Source organism: Prinia subflava, chromosome 13 (assembly GCF_021018805.1).
Source record: "Prinia subflava isolate CZ2003 ecotype Zambia chromosome 13, Cam_Psub_1.2, whole genome shotgun sequence".
Taxonomy (NCBI): domain Eukaryota; kingdom Metazoa; phylum Chordata; class Aves; order Passeriformes; family Cisticolidae; genus Prinia; species Prinia subflava.
Genome location: NC_086259.1, coordinates 3,592,452 through 3,611,077, shown reverse-complemented (window position 1 = coordinate 3,611,077; position 18,626 = coordinate 3,592,452). Strand labels below are relative to the sequence as shown.

General features: G+C 41.5%; 1 protein-coding gene across 2 annotated transcripts in view; it reads right to left on the bottom strand.

The window, feature by feature from the left end:
- Positions 1 to 15,489: 15,489 nt before the first annotated feature.
- Positions 15,490 to 18,626, bottom strand: part of CEP89 (centrosomal protein 89) — a 39,616-nt gene continuing 36,479 nt past the window's right edge. For both annotated transcript variants that reach the window (XM_063410669.1, XM_063410670.1), the window contains one exon: positions 15,490 to 16,796. In XM_063410669.1, coding sequence (XP_063266739.1) covers positions 16,571 to 16,796 — 226 coding nt within the window. In that variant the 3' untranslated portion in view covers positions 15,490 to 16,570. The remainder of the gene's footprint in view (positions 16,797 to 18,626) is intronic.

Here is an 18,626-nt window from a genome sequence, read left to right as displayed (position 1 = left end):
TTGTCTCAGTTCCTTGGAGATGGGAGCATCTGCTAAACAGTGTGGGCTATTATAATCATGTATTTAGCAGCTCTTTGCCTCAGAAAGAGTCACCAGTCTTCTCTGTGTTGATTCAGGGTGAATGTCTTCCACGCAATGCTTTGTCTTTTTTAGAACTGGAATGCAAAGAGTTTGTTTTCAAATTTAAATTTACATTTACGATTTTTTTTCCATGAGGAAAAAAGTATTTAAACCCTAGTATTGGTCTAAAATACAATCTGAGACAGTGAAGGAAATTAGGTTAGGTCAGGGTTAGGTGCTGAGTCTCTAAAGTAGATTCAGTCAAAAGTCTCTTCTCTCCTAAGAGACTCTACAACTATAAGTACTTGAATTTGAATGCTGAAGATCCTTATGCTTTTATACAGATGGTAATTCTGGAAGCCATCATGTTTAGGCACAATAAGTTGGGGGTTTTTGTAAATAAAATAGTAACTGGCTACAAAAACTGCAGCATTTTAAATTGACAGAACACCTATTTCAGTATTGTTGGTCTTCAGAACATTTAGGCTACAAAGACACCAATTTTATCTTTTGAGTTAAAGATTTTTTTAAAGAATCATAATTAATCCAACTTTTAAGATTAAACCCATGATAGAAAAGTGCACTCATGAAGAATGCAGGGCTTGAGTGACTGAACTTCACTGCAGCTTTGTGCCCAATGTCTCTATTTAAAATCATGTCTTTAGACTGCTTCAATCATTACCTTCCGCAATTTTTGCTTTCACTTACCTTATTTGTTTGTATCTGTTTTGTGTTCATCAGGTCCAGGAATCCCTGTTAGGTGTATTTCTCCTGTTAGATTTCCCAGCGAGTTACAAGCAAGGCATGTCCATGTCTAAAAACAGAATATGCAGAAGCAGCAGCTTAAGTACAGAGGTTATAAAAGGTAATTATTAAACCCATTCTCTACCAAGAAGTTTTGAGTTAGGAACCACAGGTAAAGTGATAGTCCAATTGATTTATCTTTAAAAACAAGCAAATCCATCTTTGTTCCATTTGTGAGAATGTTTGTCCAGTGCCTAAGAAGTGTATTACACAGTGAGAGTGAACCATAATTTGGAGAGTCTATTTGGATGATATTTATAGCAAGCAGCTGCTAATTTAGAAATGCTTTCAAAAAATAACCTTGAAGTATTGTCATATTATGGGTGCATTAAAACCATGTGTTCAGATGTTATTTGAATCTTATTAAAAATAGTTGATGTTTTTATCTTTGGACTGTAGAGCAGCATGAGCAAAAATATTTCCTTTGTTTTTCATTAACCTGAGGCAGCTGAGTGGGCAGCTTGTGCTCCCTTTGCTTGCAGTTACAAATATTTTCCATTTTTGTAAATATTTAAAGATCTTGCTTCAGTGAAAAATGCCATTCTCTGTTTCTATGCAGTTGTATATCCAGGAAAAAAAGTATTAGCATCCAGAATTCTGTAATAAGGTAACTTCTTTCACTTGAGCTAATCATCCCTACAACATTTGCAAAAAGACTCTTAATCATGTTAATCACTTAATTGTTTTTAGCAATTAGCAGTTGTACAGCTCCTTTGCTGTATGACATTCAAATCAGTAAGTCCTGACCAAATCCCTCTAAATGCAGCTGAGTCTTTCAATAAACATCTACTGTTAAAAGCTAGAAGATGTCCAGGTACTGGTTCCTGATGTTAGCATTTAACATTTGTTGCCTTGTTGAAATAATGGCTCATAAACAGGCAGTACAGGGCTGGAAATAAGACCAAATTGTTGGGCCTGAGTATCAACAAAACTATCTGAAGTATAATTTGACAAATGTTTTCCTCACCTTTTTTTTAACTTTTTAAGCATGCAGGATTGATCACCAGGAATTCCCTCTGCAATGATGATGTAAATCTGTGACTAAAGATGGACTCTTAAGAACATGTGAAACACTTGTTAGTTTATATTTGCCATGTTTTCTGATGGTTGAGCCAGACTGTGCTGGGAATGTTTTTCGCCAAGACTGAGGTTGCAAAGTAATGTTGGTACGTAAAACAAAATCAAAACTGTAGTTTTTTAGTCACTGGCTTTTCCTCTCTTTGTTTTTCTTGTTTGATTCTCACAGAAATAAGATTAAGATACAAGAGGAGCTCTTCCTACCATCTTAAATAACTTCCTATTGAAAAATTGCTACAGTAAGTATAGCCGGACAAATGTCCTTTTTGGGCTTTTTTTTTTTTTTTGCCTACAGATAAAGAGAATAAAACATATTATGATTATAGTCTTGTACAACCACATGAAGAGGTGAGTTTGAACAAGTTGCTCATTTTTCTGCAAGTTTTACAAGGACTTTTTAAATGGTTTTTTATGGTAACTGTGATGTGCAACTAAATTAACCAATGTTTTTATATCCTTCAATTTCACCTGCCTCATTTGGGGTCAGATATTATGTAATGTACTTCTGTGTTTCCTACTCTGATAATTTTGAAATGAAGGTTTATAATCTTATCAAACCTGTGTTGTTCCTGAAATGCCACAGAGACTCTTTAAAATGTGAAAAGAAAAAAAAAAAGAGGGGGTCATATTATGGGGCTAGCACTGTTCCTTGAAATGAAGCAGGCACATCTTTCATATCATCTCTATTCTGGAACTCACGGACCAACAAAAACAATAAAGTGGTTTTGATGAAAAGATAATGGGGTATGTAATCTTTAATGTTCTGTTAAGTGAAGTTTTGTTGAGGAATTTTTCTTAGATTTAATATAGGTAATCTCTGATTTTTCTGTGTAGATGTGTGTGTCAGTTGTCTTCTCTTTCTCCTTCATATCTGTACTCCATTTTGTTTCTTCATATCCCACAAAAGCAACATTGAAAATATGTTGTTTGAGTTTTTGTCTAAGCAACTGGTTTCTTCAGTCAGCCTGGAATGTCTGTCTGGAGACTTCCCACCTGTTCAATAGGTGTTTTAAGTCTCTCCAGTGATTTGACCTTAACTAGTCTGTGTTTCTTTATAAAAATAGAAAAGTATCTTTGTTTATTGTCTAGTTTTGTTTTAGGGGTTATTCTCCTTGGGATGCTGTAAACCTATTAACGATTTTTAATTTTATCAGAAATCTTTTTTTCTTCAGCCATTGAATGAAAAAATAAAAATTGATTTCAAGGATTCTAATATTATTTTCTTCATAGACAAGAGAAATTATGTTTCACAGCCGTGGGAAAAGAATCTTTCCCTCTCAAATAGGTACACAGATGAACCCATGAATGAGTTCAAATTCCAAGGGACTACAGAGGCAAACACTTTGAGAGCTTGTCCTATTTAAACACTGTAGCTGGAGCATTTTAAAATGCTATTTACCAATTAAATTGTAAAAAGTAATTTTCAACTTTAATTCAGGAAATAACAAGGGCACAGTATATAAATACACCTTTTATTATCCTTAGTTACTAATAATAAAGGTTAATGTTTGTTAGGGTTGGTATTTACTGCTTCCAGTAATGCATGTTCTGCTTTGACCAATACTAAAGCAAATCGTAAGGATCTTATGATAAGGATAACTTAGCACTACCTCAGAGTAAATACTTTCCATTCTAACCTTCCTGCTTATAGGTTATTTAATTTTAATGAGAGGACCAGTGTGTTACCTTGCATTTCATCTTCTTTGAATTTGACCATTAATAGATGCGTTCTAAGATTTGATCTTAGTATTGTCATCCTTTAAATATTTTTTTCTAAGTAATTGCAGGTGTGCTGCAAGTGGAATATATAGAAATGGTATTATTTAATAGGTGTGGTGATGCTGGGATATGCTACTGGTTTGCAAGATCTTTGCATCTTGTGGAAGTCAGTAGGAAATATTAGGTGACTGTAGTTTGTAATAGAACTATTGAATAAACTATAGCTCTTAACAGAATGTCTGGGGTTTAAATACCCATATTTTTTCCCTACTTAGTTCTTGGTTACAATGCAATTGGTTTTTCTTCTGTGACAAGTAAGGCTTTTGAAAGGATATTCAGGTCTGCCTGCTAAAGGTTTTGTACTAGATCTGCCTGTATAGTGCAGTCTTTAGTCCAACCAGAGATTTCTTTTTGTGCCATGCATTTGTTAAGCAGAGCCATTCAGAGATTCTTAGTAAACTCGTAAATGCTGGGTATGTTACTATATCCAAAAGGTCACAAAAAAATCAAGAAATCTCTTCTCAAGGATGTTTTAAAGGAATTTTGATGGCCTCTGGAGAAAACTAGCTTTAGTATGTCACACTAGTTTTTCTTTTCAAAGATTGCCAAGTTTTTAACAGTGCTTCAAAGTCTGATCAGAATCAATGCTTTTTTGATAAACAGCCAGCTCCTCCTGTTTTTCTGTTTTAAAAACAAAGCCTGACTTTGATCTCCTTTCTGAGTCCAAAACTCAGGTTGCATTCCACTGGCCTCCCACCAAGGAGGGGTTACCAGTTCACACTGGTTGTGGAAGACATATCTGTCTTGTGCCCATCTCTAGCTGAGGAAGGAAGCACTGAATATTGAAGCACTCCACTGAGGTATGATGTTCTGTGCTACTTTTAAAGTCTCATTTTAATTTCACCAAAACCAAATATTTCAGGTATAAAACAATTCTAATAGCTAAAATATATTTCTTTCTATATTTCATACCTGAACATGTGCTTATATAGGTATGTTGAAATAAATTTAGTACAGAAGAAACTAGTTCAGGACTAAAAAATCTGGAGAGCTCACTCCCTGAGAAACCACATTTTTAAACATAAAGAAGCCTTCAAAGTGCATCTGCCTTTCTAGATTCCAGCTGATTGACACCATGGAGTATTTACCATACTTATTTACTCTAGATTTGCAGAGAAGGATCGGTGCTTAGAACTCTCCTAAAAGGAGGAGCCATGCCTGCCCAAGGAAGGATTTGCAGTCCCGAGGGAAAAGCTCTTAGAACTCCTGATGCAATGTGCCAGGATAGGGGCATGAATTTTTCATGGTGAAAATGTCTTAGGAGGTTCTCTCTTCAGAGCTGGTGAAAGGCAATCTCTGGCCTGAAAAATGGCAATTTTCTGGCTTGAAAATAGAAGTAGGAGAAATGGAAACAGCTGGGTTTAAACAGCTCCTTAATGGTCAGAGGAAATTTTCAAGAAGAAAAAAATATAAGGTAAGTGTACATCAATGCTCTGTCAGCTCACATAACACTGGTACCTATTGACCTTAGTGTGACTGCTGAGTGTCAGACCCCCCTGCTATTTACACAACCAGAACACAGAGTATGAAGTGCTCTGTTCTGGCAGTGGAGTAAGAAGTAATGCTATTATTTCAGCTGTAGTTGGCAAATGCATTGGAACTACTGAGATTTACTCCTGTCAGGAAAATTAATCCACAAACACCAGAGGTTTATGTCCAAAAAGGAGACAGAGGAGTCCTGTAACTTTATTTGGATAAAGGGAAAGGCCATGGGGAATTTCCCCTGGGGTCTCTCAAATTTTTGAAGGATGCAGCCTCCTTTTTATCCTGATTTCCTGGCCGCATTTCCTTCTCTCTTTCCCCATTGGCTGAGGTACTTCAGAGGTACAGACTCCCTGAACTGCCTCATACCCAAGACTCCCTTCTAATGTATACCCCCCTTTTTGTCTTTTCCGTGTGTCACTCAGTGGAATTCCTTATGCAATTTATGGCTCTTCCCATTGTTTTTTCCTTTCTCAGTTCAGTTTTATTTATCAGCAGACCTAGTGTGTTTGTTTGTAAAGACAAATCTCTCATTCCATTTATCAGTCAGTGGTGTCCTTCCCATTGTTCCTTTTATCTCCCAGTATCTAGCTCTGTTTACCAGCAGAGCCACGGTTTGTTTGTAAAGACAAGTCCCTCACTCCTTTCACTCCGAATTCTCCTGTGGTTTTAGTTTTGAAAAGGCAATAGCGAGGTTTGCTTTTTGAATATATAATCACCTTATTTATTCCAAATTATGGCAAAATTATGTTCAGTTATTATGGACGGAATACACTCTGTAAATTCATCAGTGAAACTTGAATGTGACTACAGTTCCACAAATCCTGAATAGTTTTCTCCTTTACTTGGTAGGAATGGAAGAACGTTTTTATGTTGTCTTGTGGAAGGAAGCTGAAACTACTTCATGGTTTCAATTTACCGACTGGAAGGTCTGGAAGATACTGTAAGTAGGAGGCAGGTGCAATGTAACGGAGTCAGGATGCTCTGTCAGCTGTGGGCAAGGGAAAATAGCAAGCTGCTGTTGTCAGGTGGATAACAGAAAGGATAAACTGGCATGGGTAGAGTTATTGTACTAGAATAAAACAGTCAAATAAATTCTTTAGTGTTGTATCATCTAAATTTAGCATAGTATCTATGAAACAAGGCAAAGCTATGATTTTAATATTCTCATAAGTTACACACTTTTAATGAAACATCAGCTGGCTGTAGCAGCCCAGTAAATCCTCCTATAAAGGCATTTTTTAGTCATCCTCGATTTTCCGTAGTGTGCTGAAAACTACGCCAAGCACGGGAAAGAAATGAGAACAAGTGTGCCACCTTCATGAGACACAACAGTTAGAATCGAGAAAAGCTTTTGCAGCTCTTCAGTTTTCATGTATAGAAGATTTCCTGACAGCTTTGAATTCAGGGTTGTGAACATCAAGCAGGATTCCAGTATGTGCCTTGGTATGTGTGGAGTGATTTCTATGCAAATCACGCCAGCTGGCGAGAAGAGGCAGCCCTTTGTTTGGCTGATTGCCGCAGGACGTGCAAGCTTTAAAGGTTTACAGTATCCATATCGTGTCCACAGAGTACACTAGAGATTAGGAAGAGTTCTGAATGTTCGTGACAGAAGCTCTGCACCCTCTGCCTTTGAGTTTGTTAAGGTGGTTGTACAGGTCAGATTGTGCTTTTGATGTTATTTTCTTCCGTGAACTTGATCTCATTAACTTAGTGTGGCTCAAAGGTTACTAAAAGTAATTTATTTCCGTTCTCGATATTTAAAGAAAAATGAAGAATGATTACAAGGTGGGGTTTTTTTCTTCCTTACTTTTCCCACATATTTTGGGTTTGGTTTTTTCAGTGCAGTTTTCTCCCATCTGCTATCTGGAAGCAGGACAACGCTTGGGGAGGACATTGCCTGAGAGACAAATGGGGCACTTAGGAAACAAAACTGTAGTTTGTGTCGTGACATTGCACTGAAAGAGTCCTGGCTGGGGGCAGACTGGGGATGATACTGAGAGAAAAAAGGTGAAGGGGCTCTCCTAGGTTGGGCTGGTTTTGCTTTTCCAGGCAACTGAAGATAAGGGGTCTCTGTGGTTTGCATCAATGAAGCTGATTTTGTTGAACATCCTGCTGGTTTATATACCTTTCAAGCATGAGCTAAAAATAACTACTTGCTTAAGCAATAACAACAATAACAACCATATCTATGTTTCTTAGTAATGTTGCTTAACTGTGGGCTAGCACAGACTTGCACAGGCCTGTACTATCTTGCACACAAATGTTCATACACACAGCCTGACCTCTTCCTCCCTCAGGGCCCTGCCTCCTCTTGCCAGGCCGTGTGGCCCTCTAGCACATTACCTCTGTCATGAGCTCGGCAGTACCTTGAGTCCTGCTGCCCAGCTCTATTCCCACACTGCTCGGCCGTGTTGGCGGGTCCAGGGGATGAAGGAGCTCTCTCCCTGTTCCCCTGCCGCCCGCCCGGCCGCTCGGAGCTCAGGACCAGGCGTGTGGTGCTGAAACACCGGGACCAGCCCACGCCAGACCCTCTGCCCTCAGCGTGGCCCACGGCCTCTCCTGGGCCGTGCACTCTGAGATCCCAGTCTGCTGCGCTCTTCCTGCACTGCGAGTCTGCTCAATTTTTTTGTTTCTTGGATGTTTGGAGGGTCCAGAACTGACGTATGGGGTGTCCCCACATGTGCCACCTCAGCAGGGCAGCCCGGCAGCTGCGCCAAGCTGCGCCGTGACTCACCGTGAGTGATCATGGCCGCCGAGCCGCCATCACCCTGAGGGAGCGGGCACAGCCCCCGCCCGGCCGGGAGCCGCCAGCGCCCCCGCTGGCCACAGCCGGCACTGCGCCCAGGGAGTGTGCAGGGAGCAGGCACAGCCCGGCCGGGAGCCGCCAGCGCCCCCACTGGCCGTGCCTGGCACTGCGCCCAGGGAGTGCATACGGAGCAGGCACAGCCCGGCCGGGAGCCGCCAGCGCCCCCGCTGGCCACAGCCGGCACTGCGCCCAGGGAGTGCGCAGGGAACGGGCACAGCCCCCGCCCAGCCGGGAGCCGCCAGCGCCCCCGCTGGCCACAGCCGGCACTGCGCCCAGGGAGTGCGCAGGGAACGGGCACAGCCCGGCCGGGAGCCGCCAGCGCCCCCGCTGGCCACAGCCGGCACTGCGCCCAGGGAGTGCGCAGGGAGCAGGCACAGCCCGGCCGGGAGCCGCCAGCGCCCCACTGGCCGTGCCTGGCACTGCGCCCAGGGAGTGCGCAGGGAGCAGGCACAGCCCGCGCTGGGGGCTCTGTTCGGGCAGCTCTTGCTGCCGGTGGTGTTTGTTTGTCCTGTTATACATACACATACTATAAAGAACTGTTATTCCTTCTCCCATATCTTTGCCTGAAATTCTGTATTTTCAAAGTTATAATAAATTGGAGAGGAGACAGTCATATTCCCCATTCCATGGAGGTTCCCGCCTTCCTTGGCAGACAGCTTTCATTTAAAGCAAGACACCACAAGAGTTTGTGTAGAGAATTTTCTGCAAGAGCAAGGACACGTGAACATAAGCAATCCAACTCCAACCTACATGCAAGGTTCATCATATTTGGAGATGTGAGCAATCAGCCTACTTGAGAGATTCAGTGTATTTGGATAAGTAACCAGTTGGACCAAGAACTTGCAAGGCCTTGAGAAAAGAAAGATGCGATGTAAGAAAAGAACTCCTGGATGCATAAATGGATAAAAAGTAACATACAGAAATTTGCAAAACCACTGTGTGCGCAATATATGTTAAACCAATCACTGCAAACAGAGACACTCGTGCTTTTAGGGCTTGACCAATTGTAAAGCAGCATGTAAGCGTGATTAGTGCCTTAAAATGTATAAAGATGTACACAACTTGGTAATAAACGGCTTCATTTGATCATATGGATCATGGCGTGATGTCCCATTCGTGATCTCCTCCATCAAGTCTGAAATCTATAACTTTGTGTTTCCCATAGGTTCTCTCCAAAGATGACACTACAGTCAATGTTATCAGAGTATTAGCTTGCTTATCCTTTAGCACTATGTCAGTTTTGTATGCAGCAGCAAGGAGTGGAGAAAATTAAACTGGTCAATGGCTAGTAGTGAGCAATACTAGAGCTAGGGGATTTAAAAAACAGTAGTAGCAGAGGAAGTCCAGTCACTAGAGGGAGTTCAACAGGGGCTCTCCAACATCTTCATGGACAATTTGGATGTAGGACTCAAAGGGATATTAGGCAAGTTTGTGACTGACACTGAATTGGGAAGAGCTGTTGAATCCCTTGAAGGCAGGCCCTGGACAAATTAGAGGGCTGAGCAATCACCAACTGTGTGAAGTTTAACATGGGGAAGTGCTGTATTCTCCATGTGGGATGGGGCAAACCTGTATGTATGAATTGACTAGGGAATGAGAGGCTGGAAAGCAGAACCACAAAACAGGGCCTGGGGGGCCCTGTCAATGCCAAGTGGAGTGTGAGTCAGCAGTGCCCTGGCAGCCAGGAGGGACATCCCTGTTCTGGGGCATCAGGCCCAGCACTGGCAGCCAGGCCAGGGAGGGACTGTCCTGCTTGGCTCTGCGTTGGGGCAGCCTCACTTCGAGTGCTGGGGTCACTTTGGTGTGCTGCACAATACAAGATATAAATACAAGATATGAAAGAGTGTGCAAAGAAGGCTATGAAGATGGTGAAGGGTCTGGAGGGAAAGTTGTATGAGGAGCACCTGAGGGCCTTTTGTTTGTTCAGCCTGCAGAAGAGAAGACTGAGGGGAGACTTCATTGAGATCTTCAACATCCTCACAAAGGGCAGTGGAGGGGCAAGTAGCCAAGGATGGGATCCCAATGGTCCTATCACTGGTCACAAAGAGCAGCGATGACACGGTATCAAGGGATGTTTAGGCTGGTATTAGGAAAAACATTCTTCCCCCAGAAGGCAGTCAGGCACTGGAACAGGCTTTCCCAGGGCAGTGGTCATGGCTCCAAGGCTGACAGAGCTCAAGGAGCATTTGGACAATGTTCTTAGGCAGAGGGTGGGATTGTGTCTCCATCGCTACTGAGCTTAAGAAATAGTTTAAAATGAGAAGAAAATAATCTTTTATCACTGAAAGAGAAAGAAGAGGCACTAGAAACCAATCCAGTTAGAGGTATTTTGTACTTTTTGTCAGTTAATCTTTTCAGCTTCAGAATATCAAAAACTGAGGATAATTCCAGGAGATGCAATTAAGGATAGTGTAACAGCATTATTATTATAAACAAATGTCACAAGGAACAAGATTTCTGAAACTCATTTTATTTTATCAGAGCAACAGGAAAAATAGTTTAAATAAAGGGGTATCAGGCAGACAGGCTTGAAGACAAAGATGCATTTCATCATAGTGTGAAACACTAAAGAATACAGTGATTAGCAGTTCTTGGGTACAGCCACCAAGGATTTGTGAGAAGTGATGAGGCAAGACAATGTTACACTTGTTGGTTTTGCATGGCCTGGGTTTTGGTAGCAGGGGGGCCACAGAAGTGGCTTCTGTGAGAAGCTGCTGGAAGCTCCCACCATGTCCAGCAGAGCCAGTCCCTGATGGCTCTGAGGATGGACCTGCTGCTGGCCAAGGCTGGGCCCATGAGAGAGGTTGGTAACGCCTCTGTGATGGCAGATTTAAGAAGAAAATCACAACAAAGTGGGGACACAGTTTGAATTCCATCTAGAGAAGAGGAGGAGGTGAGAACATATGAGGGAAACAACTCTGCAGACACCAGGGTCAGTGCAGAAGGAGGGGCAGGAGCTGCTCCAGGCACCAGAGCCAAGATTTCTCTGCAGACCCTGGTGATGACCATGGTGAGGCAGCTGTGCCCCTGCAGCCCCTGGGGATCCACAGGGGATGCAGAGATCCATGCAGAGTCCATGGGAATCCACAGGGGATGCAGAGATCCACCCACAGCCCCTGGGGATCCACAGGGGATGCAGAGATCCACCCACAGCCCCTGGGGATCCACAGGGGATGCAGAGATCCACCCACAGCCCCTGGGGAGGTGTCCATGCCGGAGCAGGTGATGCCTGGAGCAGGCTGTGACCCAGTGGAGAGGGGCCCTGCTCCCAGGCTGGAGCAGCCTGTCCTTGCAGGGCTGCACCCCGTGGAACAGTGACCCACAGCAGCAGTTTGGGAGGGCTGTGTGCCCGTGGGAGACAGTCACTATTTTTGATACTGCTCTTTTTGATACAAGCCAGGTGCTTTGGCTGCCCGGGCACTCCTGGGCTCAGGTTCAGTCGCTGTTGACCAGCATCCCAACCACTCTTCCCCCAGCCTGTAGCACTGCATGGGTTTGTGACCCAAAGATGGGACCCAGCACTGCACCTTGTTGAACCTCAGCCCACAGATCCAGCCTGTCCACGTCCCTCTGCAGAGCCTTCCCGCCCTCCAGCACATCCACACTCTCACCCAACTTAATGATGGTGCCTTCGAACTGACTGAGGGTCTCCCAGATCCTGTCATCAAAAGAAAGGATGCTTGGAGCAGGGTGCTCTGCCCTGGAATGTGGTCAAGCACCTGGGACAATGCCTATTTACAAGGCTGTCAGTGGTGGATTGAGAGGGGCTCTGGGTTGCTTTTGGTGTTGAATTAACCTAAAACCAGCATTACACATCAATCACAAAATAATATCCTGACAGTGAGGCAAAGATTCAGCAGATAAGCTGATAAGCTACCTGGAGTCATATGACTGGCAGTCAATCACTTGACACTATAAAAGTTCAGTCCCACTTCCAAAAGGCAGGTTCTGACGTACCCCTTCTTGGAATGTGTATGGAGGTTCCTTCTTTGGGTGGAAACACCCCTCAAAATTGCACCTCAAGACTGAATGAACAGGATTTGCCCCAAACCTGAGTATGGGTGAGTTACATCAATCTCTACTTAATAATTTGGGGTTTTGATAGCTTTAATACAATTGCTGTAATATGACTGTTTTGATATGGTGCACTATCCTGTCCTATGCTAGTAGTTTTAGATTCTATACTATGCAGCAATTACTTCTGCTTAAGATATTTTGTCTAATAATTTATCATAATAAATAATGAAGTTTTATATATCTAATTTGGTATCCTTAATTCTGCAGGGCAAAGTTGTACAAATATTCAGTCATGCTTCTATAATTCCTTAGATTTAAGTTGCTGACAGTTTGGGACTAAGATTGGATGCAGCTGCCCCTGTGCTCCAGGGAAGTTCAGAAAGCACAGGGTACTCTCTGCACCTCATGACTCAGAGGGAGCTTCTCTAATAAACTTTATCTGAAGTTTCCACTCCACCCATGGCAATATTAAACAGTACTGGCCCCAACACTGAGCCTTAGAGAGCCCCACTAATTACCAGCTACCAACTGGATTTCACTTCACTCACCACCACTCCCATCTATCCAGTTTTTAACCAAGGTGTCCAAACCATGAGCTGCCAGCTTCTCCAGGAGCATGTTTTGAGAGACACTATCAAAAGCCTTGCTGAAGTCTTGGTGGTGGATATCACAACACAACCTTTCCCTCATCCAATAACTGGGTCATCTGGTCATAAAAGGAGATCAGGCTTGTCAAGCAGGACCTGTCCCCTAAATCCATGCTGGCTGGGTCTGATCTCTTGGTTGTCCCGTATGTGCCATGTGACAGTACTCAATAAGATTTATGACAGTGTCATAAATCATTAAATGGTTTTAAGACTATAACTTTCAGTTTCCAGAACACTGAGTTGTTTACAACAGGATACACTTAGAGGGTATGAACATAATCTAGACTGAGTACAGGTATAAAAAATGAGAGCAGGAAAATGCATGTGAAATCAGTCAAGGGCTACAATATCAAGATAGGATCTGATCTCCTGTGATCTTAACAACACCTTTGCATATCTTTGACTTTTTTTTTGATTGCAAGGGATGCTGTGCTTTTACTTAGATGAAAAAGCACTCACTGTGTTACACTGCACCTACATCTGCTGACTGCTGCTTTTGCATTTACACTGATCCAATGCAAGCTGACACTCAGTAAAACCCTTCTGCCATCTAGTGCAAAAAGCTACTCAGCCGATCTGTACTGACGTGAGCTCCACCCACCTGAGCTGAGAAAGAGAGAATGCAAAGAGTGCGAAAGAATAGAGAGTAAACAATATAGAGTATTTTACTAGAGCAAATTTTTACAGAATTAAGAAATATAAATGTGTTATCTCATCCAGTATTAGATACAGCTGCAGCTGAACCCTAGTTAACTGCTGGGATCTGGTTATCTTATCTTTCCTCCACGGAGTGAGAGATGACTTACAGAATCACAGCATATCCTGGGTGGGAAGGAACCCACAAGGATCACTGAGTCCAGTTCCTGGCCCTGCAACACACCCTTTGAGTTCTTCCTCCTAGCTAGCTTTCGAGACATTGGATTTTGGTTTTATTAGGTTGTGGTATTGCCCACTAGGCAATTTAGCTCCTAAAATTATCAACTTTGTTAGTAATCTTAGCAGGACTTCCCTGTTGGTTTTTTTTCCTTTATGTTTAAATGTTGCATGTTTTAATAATTTTTTTTTCAAAATAATATTTTTACATGTAATGATAGTCTTTTAATGTTTTTTCTAGTCCTACAATCAATGAACAGTGAGAAGCATTATATTTTGTACTTTCTGTACATAGAAATAAGCTAAAACCAAGTGGTTTAATGCACGATGAAAAACATACAGAGCATAAGATTTAAGTTTCATCTGAAAGAGATTTACAGGAAATTCAGCTGTTAATAAAAGAGAGAATCCACTTCTTTCCTGTCAGAAGGAACTTGAGGGAAGCACCTGTCTAATCATCAATTCTATTTGTACAACACCTGGCACACTTGCAAATGTGTTTACTTTTGCTGATCTGAAACAATTCAGCATTTTACAAATGGGTTGATATGTATTTAAAGATGTTCATATGTATTTAAAATATCCTTTAACAGGATTTTTGTTATGCCAGAATGTTTCTGAGCTACAGGACTTTTTCATCCATGGGACATAACATTTTCTCAGTTTTCTTCCTGTGGAAACTGAGTATGGAGAATCACCCAGGGATTTGATAAAATGTTAGTTCATTTAAAGTTCAATGTCATATTTTAATGATATCCAAATGGCAAAGTGTAGCATTTCTGAACAAAACCTTAAGAGTGTCACTGTCAAGGTGCTGCTCTTTGGACCATGTATTAAAACCTGCTCTAAAACAAGAGCTGTGAAAATGTGCAGGAGGTGTGGCAAAAGAACAGTTCTAAGACACTCCCAGGTCACTTCAGTGGAAGAACTGTTAGGCCAATATTGAGAGTTTTGAAAATCTTGCTTCTAAGGAATTTCCAATATAATAGCTTTTCCTTGTGAGGCTGCTTATTTTCACGAACTCTTAAAACAGACTCAAAAGGGCAATTAAAACCAGATATTGTAAATATTAAATCAGTTATGAGGTTGTATTTGCACATTCAGAGATGCTTATATTAAAAGATATGGCATGAAAGGGTTCATTTTCCAAACCTGCCTTTAAAAAGGTGAAAAGCTGTGGGTATAGCTATGTTTGATGCACTTGCAGAGTCTGCACACCTGCAGATTGCAGCTTGTGTGGAAATGGGGAGTGTGTATGCCTGTCCAACTTATCTGAAGAGGTATTTCAGACCTGACATTTCAAATTAGGGGTTTTTTTTCAAATTGAAGGAAGATAAGGGACAGGATTGGTTTAGTGATAGATCATCCCCATGAAAATTTCACATATTAATGAAGTTATTAAGGAAAGTGCTTAAAAATAGTTTCTGGTTGTTATGTTTAGGCACAGAGTCCTAAAATAAAGTTGAAAAAGCCAGGAGAATGAAAGGATTTGAAGGTGTAGCTCCTGTTAAGTCTCTGGGCAGAGACCAAAACATAGTGTACTGTTAGGGAGCAGTTCTGTTAATGAGTGTCTCAAGGCTCTGGCATGCTGAAGTTGTATCTTGAACTGGTAAGGTTGTTGCACCCGTTTTATTCCTGTTAAGGAGAAGTAATTAAAGTACATCCCGAAATCTCAGTTGCACATACTTTGGTGGTTTCCTCTAATCAGGGTAGTATCTGAGTGCACTGAGATTCTGCCAGTGCTTTGAAAGTGCTTTGTAGATTTTTAATCTTTGCACTGTACTGCAGACCCTGGCTTTTCAAGCTGTACATCTGCCTGTCCCTGAACATCACGGGGTGATAGGAAGTGCTGTCCCCACCCTCTCCTGAATAAAGCCATTCTGCTGAGCCATGGCCTTACCCTGAAGGAAAAGGCTGCAGGAACCTTTCCAGACACAAACATTATTTTTTAAAAAATTTATTTATTTTATTTCATTTCAAAGCCAATGAAATTCTTCATTATTTCTAATACACAACTATGACAGTTACATGTTTTTTGTAGTGTTACAGTTTTCTGGTACCATTTACATTTTGTTATGAAAATGAAGCAACACCAAAAAGCTGATCCAGCAAGTTATATGTATATCCAAAATAAAGTCACATCATAGTAATAAATACTACTACAAAGTTGATGTGCAATACTGTGAAAAATCAACAAACCTGAAAGCTAAGACAAATATAAGTCAATAATCTAAAGGCATATACAATAAGCACTGCTTCAGAGAATGCTTTGGGTGGCTTTTGAAGCCACTGAATCTAAAGTAGAATGAAGAAAACAGTCTGGAGGAGAGCTGCATCCTGTGCTGGCAGCTGGTCCCCTTAGCAAACAAAAGATGGTAGGAGCTTCCCAAGGACTGCAGGGATCCTGTCAATCGACACAGTGGACAGTTGTGCATTCAGGCACCAGCAGTTGTCATCAGGATGTTCCAGTCTTGTCTCCTCCACAGTCAAATTTTTCTCTGTCCCTGAGATGACAAGATTTTTGGCACATGACCTAGTGTAAGGACATCCCTGCATCTTAGGAAGTCAAGATGCTTCCTCACGAGAAAAAGTACAAGCCACACTTTTTTTTCACCTTGGATCATACTCCATCTGGCATTTTAGGGAGAATTTACTGAAACTTGTCCTTTTAATTTTAACAAGCACTGTCTTGCTGTTCACTTGTTTTGTGGCATAGTGCATGTCTGTGCTAAACACCAAGCTTACCAGCTGCTTAGCCTGTTAACTAGTTACTTGTCTTTACATGTTAAAGCTGTATCATATTTTGTCTTAAGAAGAAATAGCCTTTTCTTCAAATAGCAAAGTCATATTTTAGGCTAGATTTACATTATTCACAATACAAGTAAAAAATATGCTGTTGTCATTTTGATGACCTGAGAAATACAGTAATATTGAACAGTAAACATTCCACTACACCTTGTGTTGCTGAAAAAGTCAAATTCAGGCACCAAGTTCTCTTTCTTGGATGAGATGTGGATTCTTATCACTGACACTCTTGCTGAATTTCATTTTCAGTAGGGGATGAAGTTTTCACATCACAATAGCTAAAATCATATCCATAAATTAGGTCCTTCTGAGAATGTGGTTCATGAACTGTGACAGCACTCTGCATGTTGTTCTTCCTCAGGGATTTATGTAAGAGTTCTCTCATTCTCCTGTTTTCTTTGGCCGTGGACTCCCACATGACTTCAAGTTTCCCTTCTGTTTTCCTAGGAAAAAAATGAAGAGAAATCCTAACTTCAACAATGTTTCAGCAGAACAGAATTACAGTATGTGGATAAGCAAATTAGAAATGCTTGAAATTATCTGACTGAAATTCATTCTTATTTTGCTTTTGAAAAAGCTGATAGGTAGCTTCAATAGCTGATAATGTCATTAAATAGCTGATGAACTATAATGCTAAATAGAATATGACCAGAAAATTACCCATGTAAAACCACCCATTATTGGACCCATGTAACAAGCTGGAGTAAGTCTGCACATGGAGCAGTGCACGTGAGACCCAAATCCTGTGACTATCACTCCCCACTGACTCGGGCTGGCTGGTGAGCACAGCTCTGCTTCCCACAGGACACTGCCCCTTCTGCCCAGAGCCCTGTGCTCTCCAAGGCCCAAAGGGTCTGATCAGTGTCAGACTGTGCCCAGCTAATGATGCACCTTTGTGGGAGACAAACAAAACCGCTATAAACTTGGAAGGCAGACAAAGCCCAAGAGCTTGGGTTTCCTTTGACTCCTAGCATATGTCAAAACACAAAATAATAAGGAAATGAAGCTCAATTGATGTGGAAAGCATAGCTGTTGCATGGAAAATGAGCTCACATATTTTAATACTACAGACTAATAGAGTTCCCCGAGGGCACTTCTTGAAGCACCGAACAGAACTAGCTTTCTATACAAGTTTTCCCCAATACTGGGCTCTAAAAATGAGAAAAAAAATCAATTAAGATTGTAGAGAGTATTGAGATTAAATGCTTCAGTCTACATTGCAGGCAAAAGGTGTACACCAGAAAATATTGAATCAGTACATCTTACGGATTACATCTTACATCCTTTGTGGTCAATAACACTGAAAACGAAGTGATGAAAGTGGCCCAGACATAGTACCAGCCCAATTTGTGTTTCACCTTATGACTGGATATATAGACGGAAGATTAAAAAAAACTTATGGAGAAGGGCTTAAAACTATTTTTGTACATACTGCTTGGAATGAACTGTGGTGGACAAGATCAGTAGCCATTGAGAATGGAATTAATGCAAAAGGTGGCAGGTGAAAGACTCTGCCCAAGAACGTGAGCAGCTACAGTTAATGAGAGTTGGACTATTCCATTTCTGCCAAGCCCCTAAAAAGCCATTAAGAAGCAATCTCTCATTTTTGGAACACCAAAACTGTAGATGACTTTATTCTACGAAGCGTACTTCTCCTTGAGATGGGATAAGATGGTCTAATACTACCAGTGCTCAGAATACGCTTCAAAATGCTTTACACTATGGCATTTACCATTATCCCCAGCCTACATTTGGAGAGATTGAGGCATATACATCTCAGGTCTGAACTCCCCCAGCTGGCAGCCATTGGTTGATGTCTGTATTGTGATCTTGGAACATTTTCAGCATCTTGGTTTTTAAGTGAACTTGTATATCTTGAGAGGGACACAGCCCTGTTCTCTGTTGTCCCTTGTCTCCATAGGAGTCTTCAGGCACTGTGCACAGCACTCTTACGTTTGACAATTAATACAGGAGAGCTTAATCTGCTTTATCATTATTGTAGTACAGATCTTTACCCAGGGTTAATTTCATCCGCTAATTTCTGAAATCAAGACCTCTTTGGCTTTTTAAGGTTGTTTCATTGTTAATGCTTCATGAGCCTGAGGCATGGAAGATTTGAGGTAAAATTATGAAACTAAAGATCAGCAAGTTCTGAATTATACTTTAATGCTGTCAGTATGCCTGACAAATAGGATTGCCATTTTCAGTCCATATGTTCAGTTTAATGGCAACTGCATTGATTTTAGAAAAAAAATAATTCAAAGATATTAGTT